Below are 25,794 nucleotides of genomic sequence, written 5' to 3' on the forward strand. Positions count from 1 at the left end.
TGGAGCTGGTTCTGTATTTTTAGTCCCATTAGGGAAGGATTTTTGGTCCCTGGGTTTTTTGTAGCTGCTTCTCTCAGGCCCGGAGAATGGGTTAGGAAAAGACCAAAAAAAAAAAAAAGAAAAGCTGCAGCACACTTCACTCTCTGGCTCAGGAAATTCCAATGTTAATGAAGTCGTCTAGGAAGGGGAGGGGAGGGATCAGGTAAATAGGAGAGAGTAGCACCCCGGAATATAGACAAAGTTATTCATCTTGTTTGGTGATGACTGTTTTATCTCAGATTCCTAAGGGGTGTGTAGCCTGTGTGCGTTGGCTGGGTTGAGATTGCCCCCGAGGGTCAGGCCCCCATCCCGTGCTTGTGCTGTCTCAGAAGCCGTGGTCAGTTCCTCCGCTCCCAGTCCAAAGCCCAGTGCCAAGGTTCCCCTGGCTGGGACGCTGCACTCCAGGCTCCAAGACCAGTCGCTGCCTCCTGGTGACTTCTCCTCCTGTCAGCCGCGTCACTGCGCTGCCTGCGTGCACTGGCTGGGCTTCCGCCAAGGTCACTTCTGGGGGCTAAGGCTGCATCCCATGTTTGCGCCGTCTCAGGATGCCGTGCTCAGCTTCCCTGCGCCCAGCCCAAAGCCCGGCACCAAGATTTTCTGACTGGGACGCTGGCTCCAGAGTTCAAAAGCAGTCGTTGATTCCCCGTGGTTGTTCGTTCTCAGTCTCTGTCACTCAGGTCAACTCTTTAGATCTGTGTTTCATGGTCAGGGTTCGTAGATTGTCATGTATGTGATCGATTCACTTGTTTTTCCGAGTCTTTGTTGCATGAGGGATCCGAGGTAGCTTCTACCTAGTCAGCCATCTTGGCCCCCCTCAACAACATGTATTTTTAAACTACATTTAGGGGAGCTACCACAAGTTGATAAAAATTAAATTCCTTGTATTTAGCAATTGTTTAGAGAAAATTGTCTAACACCAACCTGATACATACTTAAAAAGTTTTGTCAGATTTTTGCAAAATACGATCTTAAGCATCAACATAACTATGAACACATTTGAAGAAACATGAAATACATTCCACATGTATGTATCTGTATAGTAACGAGCACTGATGTACTAGACTTAGTCAAAATATCCTCCCAAACCCAGTGCCGTCGAGTCGATTCCGACTCATAGCAATCCTATAGGACAGAGAAGAACTGCCCCCCAGGGTTTCCAAGGAGCGCCTGGTGGATTTGAACTGCCGACCCTTTGGTTAGCAGCCACTTAACCACTACGCCACCTCAGACAACTGCAAAAAAGGAAAACGAACATACTCTCCGAGGTGGTGGACTTCAAAGTGGAGGAGGCAAGATAACCTATGGGGTGTGGAAAGAAATGACTGGAATTTAAAGTTATGTTTATTTATTTTTATTTTATTCTTTTTGCATTTCTCCTTCTGGAAGTGTTTTGTAATCAATAACTACTACAGTTAGGAAGTTTTAAGCTTTATAAATAACGTAGACATACTGGGTGGGCTTGCTCAGTAAGTTTTCCACTGATAGGTATGCTGAGTGAAAAAATTCAGGGCTCTGACTCTAAGCTGTGACTGGTAGAAAATGAGTTCACAGCAAAGGTCCTGCTCCTTCTGGGACGGCAGAATCTAATTCATTAATTAATTTTACTCAGTGTCTTATGCAACCAAACTATGAACATGTTTGAGAAGACACGAAATATATTCCAAATGAATCTGTATAGTAACAAGCATTAATGTATTAGGCTTAATTAAAATCTCTTCCAGACAACTGCTCCAAATGGAATTAAGCTTTAGGTAGGAAAAAAAGCCAACCCCCCATTAATCACAGCAATATCCTGTAGAGACTGCAACCTGCCAATCAACTACTCCTCGCTCTGGTCCACCTCCAGAATTGCCAGCTCCTTCTGAGGACAGACAGTGCCAGTACATTCTGATTTCTGGTGGGTGTGTTCACCCCACATGTGCCAAATCTGTGGGTCATATATACCGTGACTGCTTGTAACCTCTTGCTGATCTAGTTCACCTCTTTTCTGGATCACTTATCTATAGGCTCAGGCTGGACTCTGGGGTCAGTCATTCTGCCTTGGGAGCCAGCACCACAAAATCCTTAGCTCCCTAGACCTGCCAGTGGAGCCCATCGGAATAATCCAATCATCGGTCAGCTCATGTTGCCAGCGTTCTCTACTTCATATGTCCCAGGATTGCTAAAGATGGGACCCCAAGGAGGGCAGAATGAACTTACAGGAAACGTACGTTATTTACCTCAGCAGCATCTTCCCTATGTAGGAATGCTTCCAAATCACATTCTCTGTGGTGGATACTTCAAAATGTTTACACTTACAATCCTCACAATGATTTTTTTCTTTACTGAGATGACTATGGTCACCCAATACCACCTCCCTGAGCATCCTTTCAGCTTATCTCAAAATAATGTAGCTATAATGATGCTATAGCTACCTTCATTCTCCTCTTCCCTTCAAAACGTTTTTATCTTCACTTAATTTTCCTTGTTTGCTTCTGCTTCAAAAGAGAGCACCTCTTCGAGGTTAACTCAGAGCTGTACTTTATCTATTACCAATTCATAACGTATACTTTTCTGCCCTCAGGCCTCTGTCCGCACTGTTAGAATACTCTCTAACAGTGCCTAGAATACTCTCTCTCTCATCTGCACTCACTGAAATCCACCCATCTTTCTTAAGCAACAAAAAATCTTCAGTCAATCTTGACATCTTCCTGATTACCCCTTTATGACCACATTTTCTCTGTATTGTTCTTTTTCTGCACGCATCTCCCCCCCCTCCATTTTAATGTCCCTGAGTGCATGAACTCCTTATTCATTTTTTGTTCCTTACCTCAGTGCTTCTAGTATGGATATGTGTGTGTGTGTGTGTAGTATGTGTGTGTGTGTGCGTGTGTGTGACAAGCACTAATGCATTAGCTTTAATTAGAATCTCTTCCAGGCAACTGTTCCAAATGGAATTAAGCTTCAGGTAGGAATAGAGGCCAACTTCCCATTAGTCATAGCAATATCCTGCAGAGACGGCAACCTGCCAATCAATTATATATAATACTTGTTAAATAACAAATCAATGAATATAATGGAGATAGTGGAGCCCGAAGTATCTTTTCAATAAATACTCTTCTACTACATTTTCCAATTCCTTTTCTACACAAACTGTGGCAGCAGAATGACCTGTTCTCTAGTCTGTTCCTGATTTATGTGTGACTGTGGCAAGTTTTTAGAAAACAGGCATTAGGGGACATAAGGAAGAGGGCTTAGATGTGCCAAACAACAACAAAAAAAAAACGCCCTTTACCAAATTCCTTTTAAAGAGAACACTCTCTTGAGTGAGAAGAAATACTGTTATAAAGGATTTGGGAAAGAATGGGGTAGGTAGGTATGCCATTCCTAAGAGACACATCAAGGAACAAAAGGTGGCCTCCAAAGTGCCCTTACAAGGATGTGCTCTATTAATTGAAGAGCCTTTTGTTTTCTGAGTATCCTCGTCCCTTAGGTAAGCAAGCTTGGGGATAAAAGCCAAGGAAGTGGGCTAGAGCTGGACTCCTCTGCTTAGTACTGGCAGCAGTTGGAGGGATATCCAGGAAGAAGTGAAAAGACTAGTGCTTTGGGGAGAACACACTTGTCTAAGGGACTTTTTTTTTTTTTTTAAATCATATTTATTTTACTGTTGTTGTTGAGAATATACACAGCAAAACATACACCAATTCAAGTTTCTACACATACTATTTAGTGATACTGATTACATTCTTCGAGTTGTGCAACCATTCTCACCCTCTTTTTCTGAGTTTTTCCTTCCTCATTAACATAAACTCACTTTCCCTTAGGTTTCATCTAATCTCTCAAGTTGCTGCTGTTAATTTGATCCCACATAGATAGTTCTTAAACGGTATTATACTCAAGGCAGACATTTTTTACTAGTTAAGCTAAACTATTGTTTGGTTTTAAAAAGACCTCAGGGGATATTTTGGCTTAAGGTTTAAAGGTAATCTCAGGGCAATAGTTTCAGGTGTTCGTCCAGCCTTCATGGGTCCAGGAAGTATGGAGTCCATGAGAGCCTGAAATTCTCCTCTGCATTTCCCTCCCTTTGATTAGGTTTCCTCTATGCAATCTTTGAACGAATGTTCAGTAATGGTAGCCAGCCACCATCTAACTCTTCTGGTCTCATGGCAAAGGAGGCAGTTGTTCATGGAGGCAATTAACCACACATTTCATACCCTCCTCCTATTCCTGTCTTTCCTTCTTCTTTTGTTGTTCCAGGCAAATAGAGACCAACCGTTGTGCCTTGGAAGACTGCCTGTAAGTGTTTTTTTTTTAATTAATTTTTATTAAGCTTCAAGTGAACATTTACCATTCCAATCAGTCTGTCACATGTAGGTTTACATACATCTTACTCCCTTCTCCCACTTGCTCTCCCCCTATTGAGTCAGCCCCAATTTTGCCATCTTCCCTCTCTCTATCTTCCCATGCCCCCTCCAGTCAAGAGCTGTCAACACACTCTCCAGTGTCCACATAATTTAATTAGCTCACTCTTCATCGCCATCTCTCTCCCCCCCACTGACCAGTCCTTTTCATGCCTGATGATTTGTCTTCAGGGATGGTTCCTGTCCTGTGGCATCAGAAGTTCTGGGGAGCATTGTCTCTGGGATTCCTCTAGTCGCAGTCATACCATTAGGTATGGTCTTTTTATGAGAATTTGGGGTCTGTATCCCATTGGTCTCCTGCTCCCTCAGGAGTTGTCTGTAGTGCTCCCTGACAGGGAAGACATCGATTGTGGCCAGGCACCAACTAGTTCTTCTGGTCTCAGGATAATGTAGGTCTCTGGTTCATGTGGCCCTTTCTGTCTCTTGGGTTCTTAGTTGTCGTGTGACCTTGGTGTTCTTCCTTTGCCTTTGCTCCAGGTGGATTGAGACCAATTGATGTATCTTAGATGGCCGCTTGTTGGCATTTAGGACCCCAGGCGCCACAATTCAAAGTGGGATGCAGAATGTTTTCATAATAGAATGATTTTGCCCATTGACTTAGAAGTCCTCTCAAACCAAGTTCCCCCGACCCCAGCCCCTGCTCCGCTGACTTTTGAAGCTTTCATTTTATCCCAGAAACCTATTTGCTTTTAGTCCAGTCCAATTAGGCTGACCTTCCTTGTATTGAGTGTTGTCTTTCCCTTCACCCAAAGCAGTTCTTATCTACTGATTGATCAATAAAAAACCCTCTCCCTCCCTTCCTCCCTCCCCGCTTTGTAACCACAAAAGTATGTGTTCTTCTCCGTTTTTTCTAGTTCTCAAGATCTTATAATAGTGGTCTTATACAATATTTGTCCTTTTGCCTCTGACTCATTTCGCTCAGCATAATGCCTTCCAGATTCCTCCATGTTATGAAATGTTTCAGAGATTCATCACTGTTCTTTATCGATGCGTAGTATTCCATTGTGTGAATATACCACAATTTATTTACCCATTCATCCATTGATGGACACCTTGGTTGCTTCCAGCTTTTTGCTATTGTAAACAGAGCTGCAATAAACATGGGTGTGCATATATCTGTTTGTGTGAAGGCTCCTGTATCTCTAGGGTATATTCCGAAGAGTGGGATTTCTGGGTTGTATGGTAGTTCTATTTCTAACTGTTTAAGATAACGCCAGATGGATTTCCAAAGTGGTTGTACCATTTTACAATCCCACCGGCAGTGTATGAGAGTTCCAATCTCTCCGCAGCCTCTCCAACATTTATTATTTTGTGTTTTTTGGATTACTGCCAGTCTAGTTGGTGTGAGATGGAATCTCATCGTAGTTTTAATTTGCATTTCTCTAATGGCTAATGATCGGGAGCATTTTCTCATGTATCTGTTGGCTCCCTGAATATCTTCTTTAGTGAAATGTGTGTTCATATCCTTTGCCCACTTCCTGATTGGGTTGTCTTTTTGTGGTTGAGTTTTGACAGAATCATGTAGATTTTAGAGATCAGGTGCTGGTCTGAGATGTCATAGCTGAATATTCTTTCCCAGTCTGTAGGTGGTCTTTTTACTCTTTTGGTGAAGTCTTTAGATGAGCATAGGTGTTTGATTTTTAGGAGCTCCCAGTTATCTGGTTCCTCTTCATCATTTTTGGTAATGTTTTGTATTCTGTTTATGCCCTGTATTAGGGCTCCTAGGGTTGTCCCTATTTTTTCTTCCATGATCTTTATCGTTTTAGTCTTTATGTTTAGGTCTTTGATCCACTTGGAGTTAGTTTTTGTGCTTGGTGTGAGGTATGGGTCCTGTTTCATTCTTTTGCAAATGGATATCCAGTTATGCCAGCACCATTTGTTAAAAAGACTATCATTTCCCCAACTGACTGACACTGGTCCTTTGTCAAATATCAGCTGCTCATACATGGATGGATTTATATCTGGGTTCTCAATTCTGTTCCATTGGTCTATGTGCCTGTTGTTGTACCAGTACCAGGCTGTTTTGACTACTGTAGCTGTATAATAGGTTCTGAAATCAGGTAGAGTGAGGCCTCCCACTTTCTTCTTCTTTTTCAGTAATGCTTTGCTTATCCGGGGGTTCTTTCCTTTCCATATGAAATTAGTGATTTGTTTCTCTATCCCCTTAAAATATGACATTGGTATTTGGATTGGAAGTGCGTTATATGTATAGATGGCTTTTGGTAGAATAGACATTTTTACTATGTTAAGTCTTCCTATCCATGAGCAGGGTATGTTTTTCCACTTAAGTAGGTCCTTTTGAATTTCTTGTAGCAGAGTTTTATAGTTTTCTTTGCATAGGTCTTTTACATCCTTGGTAAGATTTATTCCTAAGTATTTTATCTTCTTGGGGGCTACTGTGAATGGTATTGATTTGGTTATTTCCTCTTCGGTGTTCTTTTTGTTGATGTAGAGGAATCCAAGTGATTTTTGTATGTTTATTTTATAACCTGAGACTCTGCCAAACTCTTCTATTAGTTTCAGTAGTTTTCTGGAGGATTCCTTAGGGTTTTCCATGTATACGATCATGTCATCTGCAAATAGTGATAGCTTTACTTCCTCCTTACCAATCTGGATACCCTTTATTTCTTTGTCTAGCCTAATTGCCCTGGCTAGGACTTCAAGTACGATGTTGAATAAGAGCGGTGATAAAGGGCATCCTTGTCTGGTTCCTGTTCTCAAGGGAAATGCTTTCAGGTTCTCTCCATTTAGAGTGATATTGGCTGTTGGCTTTGCATAGATGCCCTTTACTATGTTGAGGAATTTTCCTTCAATTCCTATTTTGGTAAGAGTTTTTATCATAAATGGGTGTTGAACTTTGTCAAATGCCTTTTCTGCATCTATTGATAAGATCATGTGGTTTTTATCTTTTGTTTTATTTATGTGATGGATTACATTAATGGTTTTTCTGATATTAAACCAGCCTTGCATACCTGGTATAAATCCCACTTGATCAGGGTGAATTACTTTTTTGATCTGTTGTTGGATTCTATTGGCTAGAATTTTGTTGAGGATTTTTGCATCTATGTTCATGAGGGATATAGGTCTAAAATTTTCTTTTTTTGTAATGTCTTTACCTGGTTTTGGTATCAGGGAGATGGTAGCTTCATAGAATGAGTTGGGTAGTATTCCGTCTTTTTCTATGCTTTGAAATACCTTCAATAGTAATGGTGTTAAGTCTTCTCTGAAGGTTTGGTAGAACTCTGCAGTGAAGCCGTCTGGGCCAGGACTTTTTTTTGTTGGAAGTTTTTTGATTACCGTTTCAATCTCTTTTTTTGTTATGGGTCTATTTAGTTGTTCTACTTCTAAATGTGTTAGTTTAGGTAGGTAGTATTGTTCCAAGAATTTACCCATTTCTTCTAGGTTTTCAAATTTGTTAGAGTACAATTTTACGTAGTAATCTGAAATGATTCTTTTAATTTCATTTGGTTCTGTTGTGATGTGGTCCTTCTCGTTTCTTATTCGGGTTATTTGTTTCCTTTCCTGTTTTTCTTTAGTCAGTCTAGCCAATGGTTTGTCAATTTTGTTAATTTTTTCAAAGAACCAGCTTTTGGCTTTGTTAATTCTTTCAATTGTTTTTCTGTTCTCTAATTCATTTAGTTCAGCTCTAATTTTTATTATTTGTTTTCTTCTGGTGCCTGATGGGTTCTTTTGTTGCTCACTTTCTGTTTGTTCAAGTTGTCGGGACAGTTCTCTGATTTTGACTCTTTCTTCTTTTTGTATGTGTGGATTTTTCGATATAAATTGGCCTCTGAGCACTGCTTTTGCTGTGTCCCAGAGGTTTTGATAGGAAGTATTTTCATTCTCGTTGCTTTCTAAGAATTTCCTTATTCCCTCCTTGATGTCTTCTATAACCCAGTCTTTTTTCAGGACGGTATTGTTCAGTTTCCAAGTATTTGATTTCTTTTCCCTAGTTTTTCTGTTATTGATTTCTAGCTTCATTGCCTTGTGGTCTGAGAAGATGCTTTGTAATATTTCGATGTTTTGGATTCTGCAAAGATTTGTTTTATGACCTAATATGTGGTCTATTCTAGAGAATGTTCCATGTGCACTAGAAAAAAAAGTATATTTTTCAGCAGTTGGGTGGAGAGTTCTGTATAAGTCAATGAGGTCAAGTTGGTTGATTGTTGTAAGTAGGTCTTCCGTGTCTCTATTGAGCTTCTTACTGGATGTCCTGTCCTTTTCCGAAAGTGGTGTGTTGAAGTCTCCTACTATAAACGTGGAGGTGTCTATCTCACTTTTCAATTCTGTTGAAGTTTATGTATCTTGCAGCCCTGTCATTGGGTGCGTAAATATTTAATATGGTTATGTCTTCCTGATCAATTGTCCCTTTTATCATTATATAGTGTCCTTCTTTATCCTTTGTGGCAGATTTAAGTCTAAAGTCTATTTTGTCAGAAATTAATATTGCTACTCCTCTTCTTTTTTGCTTATTGTTTGCTTGATATATTTTTTCCATCCTTTGAGTTTTAGTTTGTTTGTGTCTCTAAGTCTAAGGTGTGTCTCTTGTAGGCAGCATATAGATGGATCGTGTTTCTTTATCCAGTCCGTGACTCTCTGTCTCTTTATTGGTGCATTTAGTCCATTTACATTCAGCATAATTATAGATAAATAAGTTTTTAGTGCTGTCATTTTGATGCCTTTTCATGTGTGTTGTTGGCCATTTCATTTTTCCACATGCTTTTTTGTGCTGAGACGTTTTTCTTAGTAGCTTGTGAGATCCTGATTTTCATAATGTTTAACATTGTGTTTGTTGAGTCGTTATGTTTTTCTTGGCTTTTTTCTTGAGTTATGGAATTGATATTCCTTTTTGTGGTTACCTTTTTATTTACCCCTATTTTTCTAAGTAAAAACCTAACGTGTATCCTTCTATATCGCCTTCTATCACTCTCCATCTGGCAGTTCAATGCCTCCTATATTTAGTCCCTCTTTTTGATTATTGTGATCGTTTATCTAGTGATTTCCATGATGTCCTGTTATGTGTATTATTTTGTTTATTTATTTTTTAGAATTAATCTTAATTTGTTTGTTTTTGTGCTTTCCCTATTTGAGTTGCGTTGATATCAGGACGTTCTGTTTTGTGACCTTGTATTGTGCTGGTCATCAGGCCAAACAATCTCCTTTAGCATTTCTTGCAGTCTTGATTTAGTTTTTGCAAATTCTCTAAACTTGTGTTTATCTGTAAATATCTTAATTTCGCCTTCATATTTCAGAGAGAGTTTTGCTGGATATATGATCCTTGGTTGGCAGTTTTTCTCCTTCAGTGCTCTGTATATGTCGTCCCATTCCCTTCTTGCCTGCATGGTTTCTGCTGAGTAGTCTGAACTTACTCTTATTGATTCTCCCTTGAAGGAAATCTTTCTTTTCTCCCTGGCTGCTTTTAAAATTTTCTGTTTGTCTTTGGTTTTGGCAAGTTTGATGATAATATGTCTTGGTGTTTTTCTTTTTGGATCAATTTTAAATGGGGTTCGATGAGCATCTTGGATAGATATCCTTTCATCTTTCATGATGTCAGGGAAGTTTTCTGTCAGGAGTTCTTCAACTATTTTCTCTGTGTTTTCTGTCCCCCCTCCCTGTTCTGGGACTCCAATCACACGCAAGTTATCCTTCTTGATAGAGTCCCACATGATTCTTAGGGTTTCTTCATTTTTTTTTAATTCTTTTATCTGATTTTTTTCAGCTATGTTTGTGTTGATTCCCTGGTCCTCCAGAAGTCCCAGTGTACATTCTAATTGCTCGAGTCTGCTCCTCTGACTTTCTATTGCGTTGTCTAATTCTGTAATTTTATTGTTAATCTTTTGGATTTCTCCATGCTGTCTCTCTATGGATTCTTGCAACTTATCAATTTTTCCACTATGTTCTTGAATAATCTTTTTGAGTTCTTCAACGGTTTTATCAGTGTTTTCCTTGGCTTTTTCTGCAGTTATCCTAATTTCATTTGTGATATCTTTAAGCATTCTGTAAATTAGTTTTTTATATTCTGTATCTGATAATTCCAGGATTGTATCTTCATTTGGGAAAGATTTTGATTCTTTTGTTTGGGGGGTTGGAGAAGCTGTCATGGTCTGTTTCTTTATGTGGTTTGATATGGACTGCTGTGTCCGAGCCATCACTGGGAAACTAGATTTTCCAGGTAATCAGCTATAAAAAAATGCAGTCAGATCCCTATCTGAATTCTCCCTCTGGCTCACGGTATTCGGATGTTAATGGAGCCGCCTGGGGAGGGTGGGGGAGGGATCAGAGAGCTAGGAGTGTAGCACCACAGAATATAGAGCTGATCCCTGCATTCACACTCTGCCCCCAACCGCCAAAATCCCGGCGGGATAGCTCCCCGGCTGGGATGCTACTCTCCCCACTCCGAGACCAGTCACTTCCTCCCGGGGACTTCTCCCTCCGGTGCGCCGATCCGCACGCGGGCACTGGGTGGGCGTCCCCCGCACGAACGTCTGGGCCCTGCCCTGGGGTCGCTTTAGGGAAATATATTTGATCCCCCCACTCGCGCCACACCCGCTTCCCGCCAAACTCCCGGCGGGACGGCTCCCCAGCTGGGACGCTGCTCTCCCCGCTCCAAGATCAGTCACTGCCTCCCGAGTGCTTCTCCCTCTGGCTGCGCTGCTACGCCACCCGCGCCAACCAGCTAGACTCCCTCCCGGGATGTGTTCGGGGGGGTAGGGCTGGGTGCTTTGTCTGTGCCGTCTGCCCCCCTGGGCTCTGCCCCAGATCGGGCTCCGAAGGTCACCTGCCTGGTACGCTGGCTCCTAGTTCTGAAAACGGTCGCTGTCTGCCCGTATTTGTTCGTTTTCCGTCTCTAAGTCTGTGTTTGTTGTTCAGAGTTCATAGATTGTTATGTATGTGATCGATTCACTTGTTTTTCCGAGTCTTTGTTGCAAGAGGGATCCGCGGTAGCGTCCACCTAGTCCGCCATCTTGGCCCCGCCTCCTCTGCCTACAAGTTTTTAACACTGTCTAAGGATCTACTGCTAACCAAAAGGTCTACAGTTTGAGTCCATTAGCTGCTCCCTGGAAACCCTATGCGGCAGTTCTACTCTGTCTTATAAGGTCATTATGAGTCACGAACAACTTGATAGCAATGGGTTTGTTTTTTTTGGATGGGGGTATTTTAAGTTATTTGGTCTGAAATTTGTGAAGCACACCCTTCTCTGGCTCTCCTGAGAGAACGTCAGTAAAGTTTACATAGCTCTCTTTCTGGGAACTCGAAGGAGTGCTGAGCTCTGCAGCCAGGTGGACATAAAAGAGTTTGCATCAGGGGCCATCAGCACAGTAGAGCAAGGCAATAACTCATGCCCACAAAGTGTATAAGAAGTTCCTGGACTGAACAGGCATTCCCTCTCTACTGCAGTGAGCCCAATGAAAGAGGAGCTCCACCAACTGCAAGAATTCTGTCTCTAAGGCTGAGGGAAAAAGCTGGTCCCCAGAAGGTACCTGGACTTAAAGACAGTGCATTGTGCAAGGAAAGAGGCATCTAAGTTAGATCTGCCCTGTCTGTTGGTAATGTGGATAGAACGTGCATAGAGCTTGGAGACCTATCCCGTCTATCAGAAACATGGACTGGAGGTGTATGGAGCTTGGAGAACGAAGATTCCCCAAAGTAGGAGACTCACGCAAATACGAGATTATCCAGGAGAATTCCCACACCCTTCTGTGCATGTGCGTCACTGTCAAGCTCAGAAGCTGCCTCACAGCCTTTGTCTCCTGAACCTGGTCTGAATATGGCCTGCTAAGGAGAAATGAACCTCACGGTCAATACTGAAGCACACCCAGACTATAGAGAACCATGAAGTGATTTTAAATACATTAGGGCTTTCAAAAAAAAAAAAAAAGACCACAATCCAGCCTTCTGCAATAACCAGCAATAACGACTTCTTTATGCTTCAATTTCAGCATCTTCAAAATAGGGGCAATGCCATTTATTTTAGTATACTCATTGGGTAGTTTAAAGGTAAATTTGAGAGAGGGTATCATGGCTCTCTTTTGGTGGTATGATGGCTCTGGGAGTCTGAGGAGATGGATACCTTTCAAATCCAAGATCATTGCTGATAAAGTACTTTTCCCTTCCCCTGTCATCTCTCTGAAGCAGGTGAAGGATTGGTGGAATTATTCTACTTTAAAATTGTAAGAATGACAGCTTGGGCAATTTCCCTTTAAATTACCTAGATATTCAGAGGCAAAGCACAGAATGCAAACTATCTGCAGGTCATCACTAGAGAATTTCATAGTGAAAGGCTCTGGATTAAGACAAACCTGAAGCCTGACTTTAGCTCAGTCACTTACTAGCTGTTAGACTCTGGCTAAGTTACCAAACTCCCCCAGGGCTCAGTTTTTTCATTGAAAAATGGGCCCGTAACATCTATCTTACAGATGGACTAAAAAAAAAAAACATAAAACAATTAGCAGACTGGGAACTCAGTGGTAACTGCTAGCACTGTGGATGCTTTCTCAATGGAAGACACATGGATGCGCTGTTGAAAGGTAGCAACTGAAAAAAACGGGGGGGGGGGTCAAACCATTTTGCATTTATTTGAAAACAGACTTTATCCCAGGAAAGGACCTGTAAAACCCCCCAAATTCTGAGACCAAGAAGGGGCTACTGATATATGTTTAAAGGTGAAAAATAGAAATTTGAGAGCAAATGGAAATTTAAGGTATGACTACTTTCCTTTTGGGCTTGTGACTTAATCTCACTTCTTCTTAGTCATTCATCATACAGGTGGTATTGACTTTGTGAACATGGATACAATTTTCCAAGTAAAAGCAATATAAAAGATTAGCTGGTTTGTGTGAAAACTGTTTTTTTTTTTTCCTCTTGATTTTTCAGTGGAAGACAAAGTTCTTAAGGAGATGGGAGGTGTTTGGAAAAAAAAAAAAAAGGACAAAATGTGGTTCTTCAAGTCCTAATGTTTCTTTTACTTGCTAGTTGTGTTAAAAATAGCACGCAAACGGAGAAAGTGAATCCAGGTGTACCATGGCATACGCAGCCCTCCATTTGTCTCGGCTGTGCTAATACACATGCGGGGAGATAATCTATCAAGTTACTAATAAGCAGAGACTCAAACGCTAACACAACTCCTCTGAACATTTATATTCCATCGTGTGGGGAGTATTTCTAAAAGATGTGTATGTGCACAGTTTATCTAATAGACTGCAGTGGCCCTTATTTCTGTTCTGCCAAATAAAGGGAAATGTCTCTGACTATAAATGTGATTGCTTCAGCTCCCCATCTGCACATTTTCGGAGCATTTCTTCTCCATGCTTCCTGGCAGGACTAGAAAAAAAACTAGCCACCACCAAATTCTGCAGGTTTTTCAAAGCCTTAGCAATAGCCCCAATTTACACATGACCCGTGCTTTGACCAGAATGTGAGATGAAAAGTTAAAACACACAACAAAATAATGGTAAACTCTGAAAAGGTATACTAAAATGAATGAGCAAGGGAACCAGTATGACTCGGTTGACCTGGATCTGACCTGGACGTCTGATACCCTGTCCCATGTACTAGCTGTGCAGCCTCGAGCAAGTCATTCATAATTTCCTAATTGATAAAAGCAATACCCCTATTTTGGTGCATTTTCCATATTTGTAGAAATGTGTGACACGGTGCCTAGGGTAAAAAAAGGTGTTTGGTAGATGTTAGTTCACTTCCTTGCAGAAAAGAGAGCTTGCAAATTCAATTCCCTACAGAGACGTAACAAAACTCAGAAAGGCCCCAAACCCACTGCTATAGGTCGAGTTGACTCCGACTCATGGTTAACTGTATAGGACAGAGCAGGACTGCCTCACAGGTTTTCCAGGGCTGTAATCTTCACAGACGCAGAATGTCACATTTTTTTCTGGTGAAGCAGCTGGTGGGTTAGTACTGCCAACCATTTGGTTAGCAGCCGAGCACTTAAGGATTGTGCCACCACGGCTCATTCAGAGAGGCCCAGTAAGTGTAAAATAATAGGGAGCATAAGGAGTTTACCATATTACCTGAGAATATTCAATTCTGCTACAGAGGATGGATGAAGCTCATAAGAAGGGTTAAGTAGGACAGTAAATATCTCTAGAAGCATATGAGATACAGGCAAATCCCACAGGACGTGTCAGAATAGCTAACGGGCAAGCAAGCAGCTTGTGAGACTCAGCAGAATTCATAAGACATGTTAAATATAGGCAGTAAGTTATTACCCTATAAAACATGTCAAAGATAGAATAAAAAAATGTGATGAAACAGATCAGATTGTTACTCAGAGATAAAAAGAGAGGGAAGTGTTAAGTCCTGATCAGGCCCCCTCTGGGCTGACAGCTCCATCACCCCTAAACTGACCACCCATTGGTGACAACGACCTAGCCTCATCCCATTCTGGCACCACACAAGCTGTACCTGAGAAAAGCAGAAAAAAGCACGGATGGTTGGCTGGCAAGGGTGAGCCACAGCTGCTGGCCAGGCATACCTGGACCTGCTCTCTCCCATGGTGCAAGCATGTGTGGCACCCTGACCAGACCTCAGCTCTAATCCTAGAAGCACACCATCAGGGCAGAGGGCTGAGGCAACAGGGAGGCCCAGAGCACGTAAACATGGGGTAGCCCAGGTCCGTCTGCCTGCTGCCCCACCCTCAGTGTACAACTTCCACGCCCATTCTCTTTGCTTCTCTGCGTTTGTGTTATTCATTTAATAAACTGTGATAAGAGACTAGATTTGGTCTAAGAGCCTCTCTGTGCCTGTGCCCTTTGGGACATTAGCCTGACAGTGCACCCAGATGTTGCCTTTCATCGAGGTGATTTTCCACCTCACAGGGAGTACCGAGGTCTGTGGCAAAGTGGAGTATAGACGTTCACCGAGTGAGCAGTCACTGTTCAGCTCCGGCCACGTGCCACCATGCAGGAACATCGCCTGGGTTCCCACATCTCCCGATTTTCTACGAGATTCTGGGAAATCTAGACTTCCCTGTCAGATCTCTTATCTTTACATGTTAACAACCCATTCAAAATTCGAAAAAATCTGTTCAGGCCGAACGAAACACATCTTTTGCCTGTCAGTTTGTTCCGCTGCTACAAGCTGATGCTTTTCCTTAACTACTTTTCAGTCGCTGGTCCAGTGGTTCTTGTCCCATGGTCCTTCAGTTGTAAGAGTAGAGTCTCACTTGAACTGCTACCCCACCGTTTGCACTTTACTGCGTCTCACCTTCAGGGTCTCTCCTGTTGGGGTTGGTGCGCAGCAGACCTGAGACCTCTCAGTGCTAAGCATCTCTCCAGCTGTAGGCCTAGACTGACTAAAATTGGTAAAACCCGCTGCCGTCGAGTCAATTCCGACTCACAGAGACATTATAGGACAGAGGAGAGCTGCCCCATACGGTTTCCAAGGAGCGCCTGGTGGATTCGAACTGCCGACCTCTTGGTTAGCAGCCGTAGCACTTAACCACTACGCTACCAGGGTAAGGGAGGGCTCATATGCTCTATATACCTCTATATACATTTACATAACTGAAAACAGGATGACTGCCGCTACTTGGGGTGCTCAATAATTATTTACAGGTGCTCTGGGAGTGTTGTTCTGGAAAACTTTCTTGAGGTTACACTTTCTGGCTATCATTCGTTATTTTTGTTTTCTCTCCTTCTCCCCTCTTTCTAAGGCCACTGACCACGAGTTAAGGCAAAATGAGGCAGCATGTTGGCGCAACAGAAGGAGGCTGTTACTATGGTATGTAAAGCAAGAATCAGACGGTTAAAATCTGGGAATCTTGTTTTGGACATCATATGTTCAAGGTAACACATGTGGTTCCTGACCTGCAAATGAATCAAAACTGTTGTTGCTGTGTGCTGCTGAGTCAATTCCGACTCACAGTGACCCTACAGGACAGAACAGAACTGCCCCAAAGGGTTTCCTAAACTAATCTTCACGGGAGCAGATCACCAGGTCGTCTTCTCCTTTGGAGCTGCTGGTGGGTTGGAACCACCGACCTTTAGGTTAGAGGCGGAGCACTTAACCACTGTGCCACCAGGGCTCCCTGGACCAAAGCTACCACCAGGGATATTGGTCAAAAGGGTTGGCCTCCTGGAGCTGTGTACAAAAAGGCAGGGACTGGTGCTTTCCCAAACACCATGAGGTTGGTGGGGGTGGGGGGGTGGTGACTAGGATGTCAGAGGGCTCCTGAAAGGAGATGAAACTAGAGCATAACTTTCATGAGCAGGGAACTGACAAGTGACCAGGGGCTCAGGACAACGTCCAGAGGGCGGACAGTGGGCATAAACATCTACCTCTTCTTGAAGAAGAGCCAAAACTAAACTCAGCTAATTAAAATAATCTGTGGGTGTTGGTGACTGCCCAGAGTGAAGACGCATGTGTGTATGCTTGTGTGTTGGAGGGTAAGGTTGAGAAAATGGAGAGAAGACAGGGAGAAAACAGATGGGAGAGACTGGCATTCTTGGACTCAGGCAGAAGGAAGAAGCACAAGTTAGCCACATGCATGCTGGATGGCTGGACAGCCAGCTACACCACAAGGACAAGCAACGGGCAAGATGACTGAATCCATCAGCGCAGACACAGCACAAAGGGGTCCCAGTCCCTAGGAGTTGATTTACATAGGACATACAGTCACCAGGTCAGAGAGAACACCTTGTGGACCAGGGATACGCTGGTGGTCTAGATTTGCTGGCAAGGGATATGTTGCTGAGGAATCTTTACTGGGTGACCACTATCGGTCAGGCACTGTGTGAGGGCAGAGGAGTCAGTGTTGCACAAGACTGATCAGGTCCCATGGAGCTTCCATTCTTCTGGGGAAGGCAACCCAGCAATGACAGAAAAAACAACACGACCATAGGCTGTGGCATCCGCTGTGAGGGGATGGCCAGTGGCAGGGGCACTACCATATACAGCAAGAGGCAGACCTGAAAGCAATCTTCTATAATGGCTGCTTTTATGTTTTACAGGAATAAAAACTCTCAGGAAACAAAATTAAAAAAAAAAAAAAATACACCAGTGTTGGCTTATTTCTTAATATCACCATGCTGATATGTAAGTTAAAAGACAGAATTCTGAACAAAGCTAGAAACATCTGCTTTTTTCTCCATGATATAAGAGTATAACAACCTCTGTTGGCCTTAACCATGGACTTCCCAGGCTGCTGCTTTGTATCATGCTGAAATGTAACTTAAAACTAAATCCTGCCCAGTCTGGTCCGGGCTAACTGAAAACGGCAAACATAATGTGGTGTAACTGATCTTACGTATTAAACACTGAAGAGGATTTGAAGCCAGAGTTTTTATTGACTGTGTACTCCAATTAGCAGAATTGCTCCTGACAATCGCAGTTTGATCAAGTGCACATTTTGCAGGTACATCCTGCTGGCCAGCAGGTGACATTCAGCAGCATTTAACACAGAACATGTTCTACTTGGAGACCAGTGAGACAGGCTCACCTTTAGCTTTCCTGCCTTGTCTCTGACACCAATCAGCAGGATGGACCTCTTTCTGGCCATGTGGACACAGTTCCAGAGGACCCGCTAGAAGGTGCAACTTCAGGATGATGGGAAATGATACCCTTGCTCAGAAGTTTCCAGGAACGTGACCTTCGGGGACCAGTAAAATAAGGGCAGGGGGCCGACACAGGGCTAACAGCTGTCTGTACCGTCAGGTAGAAACGTTAGAACAAACCAACACCAAGAAGAGAGAGATGAAAATACAAACTGGTACGTCCATACAATTGACTGCTATTCAGCCATAAAGAGAAACAAATTACTGTTACTCTCAGCTTCACAGGTGGATCTCCACAATGTCACACTAAGGGAAAGCAGTCAGACACGACAGAGGAAACGTGGTATGATTCCATTTTTATGGCATTCTAGAACAGACACGGGTGATCTATAGTTACAGAAAGCAGGTTCTTGCTTGCCTGGAGGCTGGAGATAGACACTGGCTGCAAAAGGACATAGGAAACTTTCTGGAGTGACTGCAATGTGCTAGATCTTGATTGGGATGGTGGTTACATGGGTGTGTACGTATGTTAAAACCCACCAACAATACTTAAAATGTAGTATGTATGTAAATTATGCCTTAACAAAGTTGATTTAAAAAAAATCAAATATGACCAAAAAACAAACAACACTCCATCTACCTATACATTATCACACAGGTATTTCATAAAAGAAAGTTCTTTTTAGTCTTCCCCAAAATAAAGAAGGTATAAAAGACAGTCCTTGTGAATTAAACATAGTTTAATGAAAAGCTCTGATTTTATAATTTTAAAGCATCAGAAAACGAGCTTTTGGAAGCCATGCTCTCTCCCTCCTTGAGCCCCAAACTCCACTCCCTATACCCTACCTCCAATGCCTTTAACATGCTCATCATTACTTCATTCAGCAGTGAAGACAGAGTTTGGAGCTACCAGACTGGAGCTTCAAATGACATGTGGCCAGGAAGAAGGAGTGATTTAAATGATTGCTAAGTTCTATATAAGGAAGAGGCGAGCAGAAAAGGACAGGGAGGTAGCAGGTGGGAATGGGTAAGGAAGAAGTTGGGAAAAAAAAAAGAGAGAGAGAGACAGCCGGGGTAGGTCACATCTCTCTGCAAACTGTCTTCTTGCAGACTCCCTTGGGCCTGCCTTGTGAACTCAGCAAGTGGAGATTCTCACCAAAGAGACCTTTGTGCATTCACACAAGTTAGCCTGGCCCCTTAAAAGAACAAGCAGTAACCAGCAGCAAGGTACACAGTTAATAGGGTCTCACATGGGGGGTGGTTTTGGGGGGTGTGTCAAGACCCTGCCAAGCTGATTCCAGAGGGCACAGCACCTTGCTCTGTGTATTTAGGCCCCCAGTAACACGATGTCTTAAAGACCTTTAAGACCATCATGGGGAAGGATGGAAAGTGAAAATTGATTTTTTTTTTAAGAGAAGCAATTAGAATTTTTCTAAAGTATAAAGTTCAATAATATAAAATATCTATACACACTAACATTAAATATTCTTTCATAAAGGCCTACAACTAAATAGAAAATGGTTTCTTTTAAAAATAATAATTTTTACCTTAGCCTTCTTAAACCCTCTAGCTCACTAAGAGAAAAATTTAGCAGTAGCCAAAATACTATCCTATGTGTGACTATTTCTTCTAGGAAACATTGATTATATTTGAAATTTACAAATGATGGATGGAGGAAATTGGAATACTTAATTTTTAAATTAAAAACTCTGAGAAAGAACAAATAACCAAAAAAATCCCACAAGACCCACATGAAGACACAGTTGCACATCAAAAGTCATTAAGGGGATTCCAAGGGTAAAGTCTCCTTCATTCCCTAAACCCTTTTATTTTTATTTATTTATTTTTAATATCAAACATGTATCCAGCACTTAGTATGTGACAGGCACTGCTCTAAGTGCTTCACGTATATAAACGTACACGGCTCTCACACAACCAACCCAGTGGGGTGGGTTTTATTATCTCCGTTTTACCCGTGGGGCACAGTGAGGCTGCGTGTGTGGGTGAGGTTACCTAGAGGAGACGGCCAGGACACTGTTGTAACCAGTACATTCCAATAGCTATGCCTTTGCCGGAGCGAGACCACTTTTATTTGTTTTGTTAGACTGTGTTTCTAGTTCCAAGCCCTGATTTCTCTGTGATGGGGTGTCCCCTGGAGTACGGGGCGCACCTATCTGTGAACGCATCAGGAGGCCCCTCCTAAATGGAGAATGAGGAACTCTCCAGGCAGGAGCTAACAGTCCATTTCCAGTGCTCGTGATCACACACCTATGATGAGCACAAAAGGCAGCAGAACAACACCGCACTTTCAGAACTTTGCTTTGATAATAAGTTCAAAGAATGTACAAGTCTTTGGATTTGGGGTATTTTGAAGTGAAAGCCTAGATTCTGAAAGGCCCCATATGGTTTCCTGTATCTGCTGTCTCCAACTCGCCTCTACAGTAGCACCTTTACATTTGTCGCCAGATCTGCGTATCATCTGTACTGTGATTCGCTTGCAATTTTTACTTAAATCAACTCAGTTAAAAAATAAATTGTCTTCTTTATCCATGTCTTAAGTTCTATCTGTGAAATCTTCAATTGTAGATGATAGTTGTCTTGTACTAACACATTTATCTATTAAAATAGAATAAATCCCCATACCGATTGAAGTCATCGCATGCCTTCCAATGCTATGAGTTCTATTAGAGAATTCTGAGCTGCTGAAAGCCCATCCTTTACACGCTAATTCAGCAGTGCGTAAATAATGCAAACACACCCGCAGAAAATGTTTACATATATATATATATATATATATATACACACACCATTACAAGGAGCCCCGGTGGTGCACTGGTTAAGTGTTTGGTTGCTAACCAAAAGGTCCAAGGTTCAAATCCACCAGCTGCTCCAGGGGGAAAGATGTGGTGATCTGCTTCCATAAAGATTATGGCCTAGGAAACCCTATGGGGCAGTTCTACTCTGTCTTATAGGGTTGCTATGAGTTAGAATTGACTCAAGGGCAACAGGTTTTTTTTTTTTTTCTTATACATATACTCATACATGTACAAACAGAACTACACACACACACCTTTCAGAATGGCTGAGAACACCTGGAAAGGAATTTAACAGGAATTGGGCATTAGGTTAGGGCAGTGGGAAGTACTAGACAAGGACATGGTACCATGTTTTAATAAGAAACCACAGAATCTGCCTGGCATGTTAACAACAACAACACACAAGCACCCAGGCACCAAACGTTCTCAACACAAACCTCAAATATATAAATTAATGACCAAGTTAAAAAAAAGAAATTTAGCATATGGAGATAAAAACCTAGACATCTGGTTAATTAGAAGTTATTTTGGACTGTTTCTTCAGGAAGACTGAAAAAGGTGAATCCCTGCAGGGAGAAATCCCCCAGGTCCCAGGGGATACCCTGAGGTACATCAGCAGTGGGGAGGTAGCACTGGTCAGGCCCCTTCCCCTGAGCAGCTCTCTCCCTGTATCTGCTTTCTACAGTGCTCTTCAGCACAAGGTAGTCTTTGAACAAAGGGCTTCTCAGGTAAGAAGAACTGTGGAAACAACTGGTGTCTATAATCTCACTTTGCCAATGGGGAAGCTGAGGCTCAGAAAAATTAAAAGACTTACTTAGGGTCACTCATCAAAGTGCAAGAGAACCAGAGTCTACAGAACTCAGCATCTAGATTTCCAATCTGGTGTTATCTGAACAAAACCACCTCCCAGAATACTCTCGGGCATTAATACACTGGTGACACTGGTGAACTTCATTACATCAGTGCCCTCACCTATCCTTGAACATGAAGAGGTCCTTGGGGAGGGGATGGTGGCCGGTAGCATTTAATGAAGTGTTATGAGTCAACGGAAATAAACTAGAAATAAAGGTGAAGTCATTATTTCGGAAAGTATGACGTAAGGAAACAGGTGCACATCCCTTCCTGCAAAGTTGTATAAATCAAACGATGCTTAAAACAGATTAGGAGAGTTTCTGAATTAATAGTAATAGAAACAACAGCAGCAGCAGTAATAACAATATTAACAGCTATCACTCATTGTTTATTATATACTAGCCATTGGACTCAGCACTTCACATGTACTGATATCTCTGTGACATAAATATTATTTCCATTTTACAGATAAGAGAATTGAGTCTGAGCCCATGGGCAGGTGACCAACTGTCCTGGTGTGCACTGGAAGTTCTATGTCCTGGGAAACCCCTCAGCCCTGAGCAAACCAAGATGGTTGGTCACACAACCTATGGGCTGGTTAAGTGTAGGAACTGCCCAACTACCCAACCACCACTACTTTTTATGGGTCTTCACATACTGGGATTAAAGAAGGGTGTGACTGGTGTCTTATGAAACAAGATATTCACTTGTAATTTCATCATTTCTTATAAAAAATTAAACAGAAGGCACTCCATAGCATCAAACACCCATTTCTCCAGAAAGGTAAAGAAGGCACACTTACCTTGACCTCAAACTCGAAGTGCTCATCCTTTCCTTGTCCGCAGAGAACATAGCGTGGAATACTAATTTTAATTGGGTCCTTCAGGTCGTATGGCTTTGCTCCCAAAGAGCGAGAAACCATCCGCTATCAAAGGAACATCAGATAGGGAGAACAAAGAGAAACCAAGATCACTCCACTGACAATACTCTGCTCAGGTAGAAGAGAAAAAATGTGTTTCATCTAGAGAAAAGAACATCAAATCTGTGGAGTTTATTTAGAAAAATGAAGGCTTCCTTTGAAAGAAAAATGCTAAGTCTCTCTTACAACAAAAGACCATTCTTTAGGTATACCATTCCAAGAAGTTAGGGCAAAAGCACTTCAAAATGTTGTCTGGCTTTGAAGTTCCTTCCCATTTATAAGAACAAGTAAAAAAAGGGGCAGATTACATATTCTGGCTTTAAAAAAAAATCACTATAAACCAGATTCCTGTCTGAAAAATCTTGACCATCTGACAAACTTTTTTCTTCACAGACTATCAGACTGCTGAACATAAAACTGCAAAAGCTGGAGATTTTATTCAAATTTACTTCATCTTAACTTCTAGGCATTTTTATAAGCCAGTCTGGTGTTCAAAGCTCTTTACATCACAATTAAAACAAATCCCAAGTATTTTCTTTAGGTGCCATTTGATCAAAAATCATCAATATGGTCTGACAAATATTTATGATCTGGATGGTGGAAAGCCAGAAGGGTTTCAGGAAGACACATTATGAAAAAAAAACGAATCTTCAAAATGAGTTTTCTTGAGTGAGAACAAGAGAAAAATCTCTAAACAATTCGTATAGTTTGCACTAACTTGGAGCTTTAGAAAACATGTTTCGGGAGGAGTAATAAAAAAATAATAATTAGAGTTGGCACGTGTTGAATAGTTACTGTATACCAAGAACCGTGTTAAACCATTTATATGCAGTGCTCCACTTCAACCTCCCAATTCCCCTCTCAGGTATTAACCATTATCAGCCCTACTTATCAGATGAGAGGCCAAGACTGAGAGTTTAGGTAACTTGACTGAGGCAAGCACTAGAGCCAGGGTTTGGCTCAGGCTAATCCAGAACCCACCGTTATCATAAAATTTCATTCACCTGAGGTAAATCCAGCTAACAAACACGTCAAACATACACAGAATTGAAAACGAGGGAAAGTCCATGATTATGCAGTGAAACCCACTCATTTGACTAAAAAGAAAACAGTGGACAAAGAGTTCTCTTTCTCCCAGGCACAAAGGGTCGTAGACCCTTGAATCCTCAACCAGGTGTAACATGGACAACCCATGTGTGTGTGAAGGCTCAGATTTCTGGAAGACATAAAGGCTCATGCTTTCTTTGAGATTATGGCTTTCACTCTAGCTTTGGCATGATATGAAATCACCGAAGTGTTTTAAAATATCTTAATCTGCTCCCCTCCCCCCCATGGCTGGTCACCCAAGACAAGAACCGTTAATTGCTTATTACAAAGGCGCGATTCTATTTAGCTGTCCTCGGTATCAAAAACCATAGTGGAAATTCTTCTTAAAATGAAGGTTTCTTAATATGTCGATTACCAAAGACCTTCAATGGACTGAAAGTCCACTGCCAAACTTCTTTAAATGTAGATATTTCCTGACACATGGAATATATTCATCTATTTAAAAGTGAAAAGGGAGAGAAATAATTTTGTGATCTTATTTTCAAAGAGCACATTTAATGTTAAGAAATGTTTTTGCCAACAAGCGCCCTGGCTTAGTCATGTGGTTCTTGTTCTGCTGATTAAACCCTAAGTCTTTATACGTCTTACTTAATAACTATACTCTTCAGGAATGAACATAATATCTATATCTGATATAGCTCTTGGAGAATCGATTTGTTGCAGTGTGTGTGTATGCATGTGGGATTCAGGTTGGGAGCTGTGGAGTAAGGATCATGTTATAGCTAGGGACGGCCTCTCAGCAAAAGGGGAATGCTACTATGGAGACTTCCAGCAACAATTAGCAACCGATAACACTAACTGAGAAGGGAAGATCCACTCATTCCACCTTAGGAGGAACCGGAACACTCCCTACAGATTAGACCAAAAGGCTAACACTGCGGCTGACTTGGTGAGGAGCTGTCTCTGTAGAGTTATAAGTGCTGTCCTAAGAAATGAGAAGGAGGAAAGGGAGGAAGGAAGAAAGTAACTTATCATCTCCCTTCAACTAGGTATGAACAGTAATAGAAAAAAATTCTTAAACATCACAAAACCTTGTTGACAAACCATTAGTTTCTTTCAAGTTTATCTACTAGACTTTTGTCACGTAGTTGTCACACGAGTATTTGCTGAAGGAGAAGTCCTGGAAGACAAATTTTACCTTTTCACAATTTTGCTTCAGGATCCCTCTACTTATGTTTCAAGGTCAGGTGTATTATTGGTTCTTGAAAATGCATAGATGAGAATATCAAGAAATATAATACATTGGTACTGTAACTCTACCATTATCTGCTCTCCTGAAGCAACCGCATGGAATGGACTTGGGATTCCAGCTGGTGTTCACCTCAGAGATGCCAAAAGAGAGAGAAGACTCAGAACTAAGGCTCAGCTCTAGGACTTGGTCTCTGAGTGACTTACTCTCCCTGCACCTCAGTCTCCTCCTCAATGGAAACGGGCATGACATTTATCAAATTCCAACTCTATGGTAGGAACCCAACTGTGAACAAGACAGAATCCCGCATTTGAGGGAGTTACAATTAGAGGCCAACTCCAAAAAACTGATGGTTATATAGCATAGCGGGATTAGAAAGTTGTGATGGGGGACTGAGCAAGACTGTGAGCATGCACACTGCTATCTAAAGGTCATGAATTTTGCTGAGGGAAGGTTGAGGTCAAAACTGCCCAGGTATATTCTGCTAGCTAAGCAACAGAAACTTAAGTTCAACTTTCCAAATTCCTTTTTCTAAAGGCACCCCCACCATATACAATCAAACAATGATATCCTTTAATGAGCACCAACACTGTGCCACACATACAGCCAAATCCTGAAAATAAAATACAACTTTCACAAAGTATTTGTAATTTCTAAGACCTTTAGTTTTAAACAAAGATTTGGTTTTTCCATTTTACCTTAACTTTCTCTTTTTTATAAGTCATATTTCAAAGCGTGATTAAGACTATAACTGATGGCCTCGTTATTACATGAGCATGTTAAGACTGGAAAGTTGTCTATTCCCAGTAATGTATAATTGTGAAATTAATCCGTAATGAAAAGAAAGTTGCTTGAATCTCAGGTTCGTATATCCTTTACAGAAAAAAACTCTGCCTTTTTTTGTTAACTTCATTCGTCATATAGATTAAGTAGGTAATAGTTCTCTGGGAGGGAAAAGATCTTA

The 25,794-nt window shown here is 41.7% G+C and overlaps 1 protein-coding gene across 2 annotated transcripts in view; it reads right to left on the bottom strand.

The window, feature by feature from the left end:
- KIF16B (kinesin family member 16B) overlaps window positions 1–25,794 on the bottom strand; it is a 397,632-nt gene that overhangs the window by 133,125 nt on the left and 238,713 nt on the right. For both annotated transcript variants that reach the window (XM_049870024.1, XM_049870023.1), the window contains exon 23: window positions 22,418–22,540. In XM_049870024.1, the coding sequence (XP_049725981.1) occupies window positions 22,418–22,540 (123 nt within the window). The remainder of the gene's footprint in view (window positions 1–22,417; window positions 22,541–25,794) is intronic.

This window comes from Elephas maximus, chromosome 25 (genome assembly GCF_024166365.1).
Source record: "Elephas maximus indicus isolate mEleMax1 chromosome 25, mEleMax1 primary haplotype, whole genome shotgun sequence".
Classification (NCBI taxonomy): domain Eukaryota; kingdom Metazoa; phylum Chordata; class Mammalia; order Proboscidea; family Elephantidae; genus Elephas; species Elephas maximus.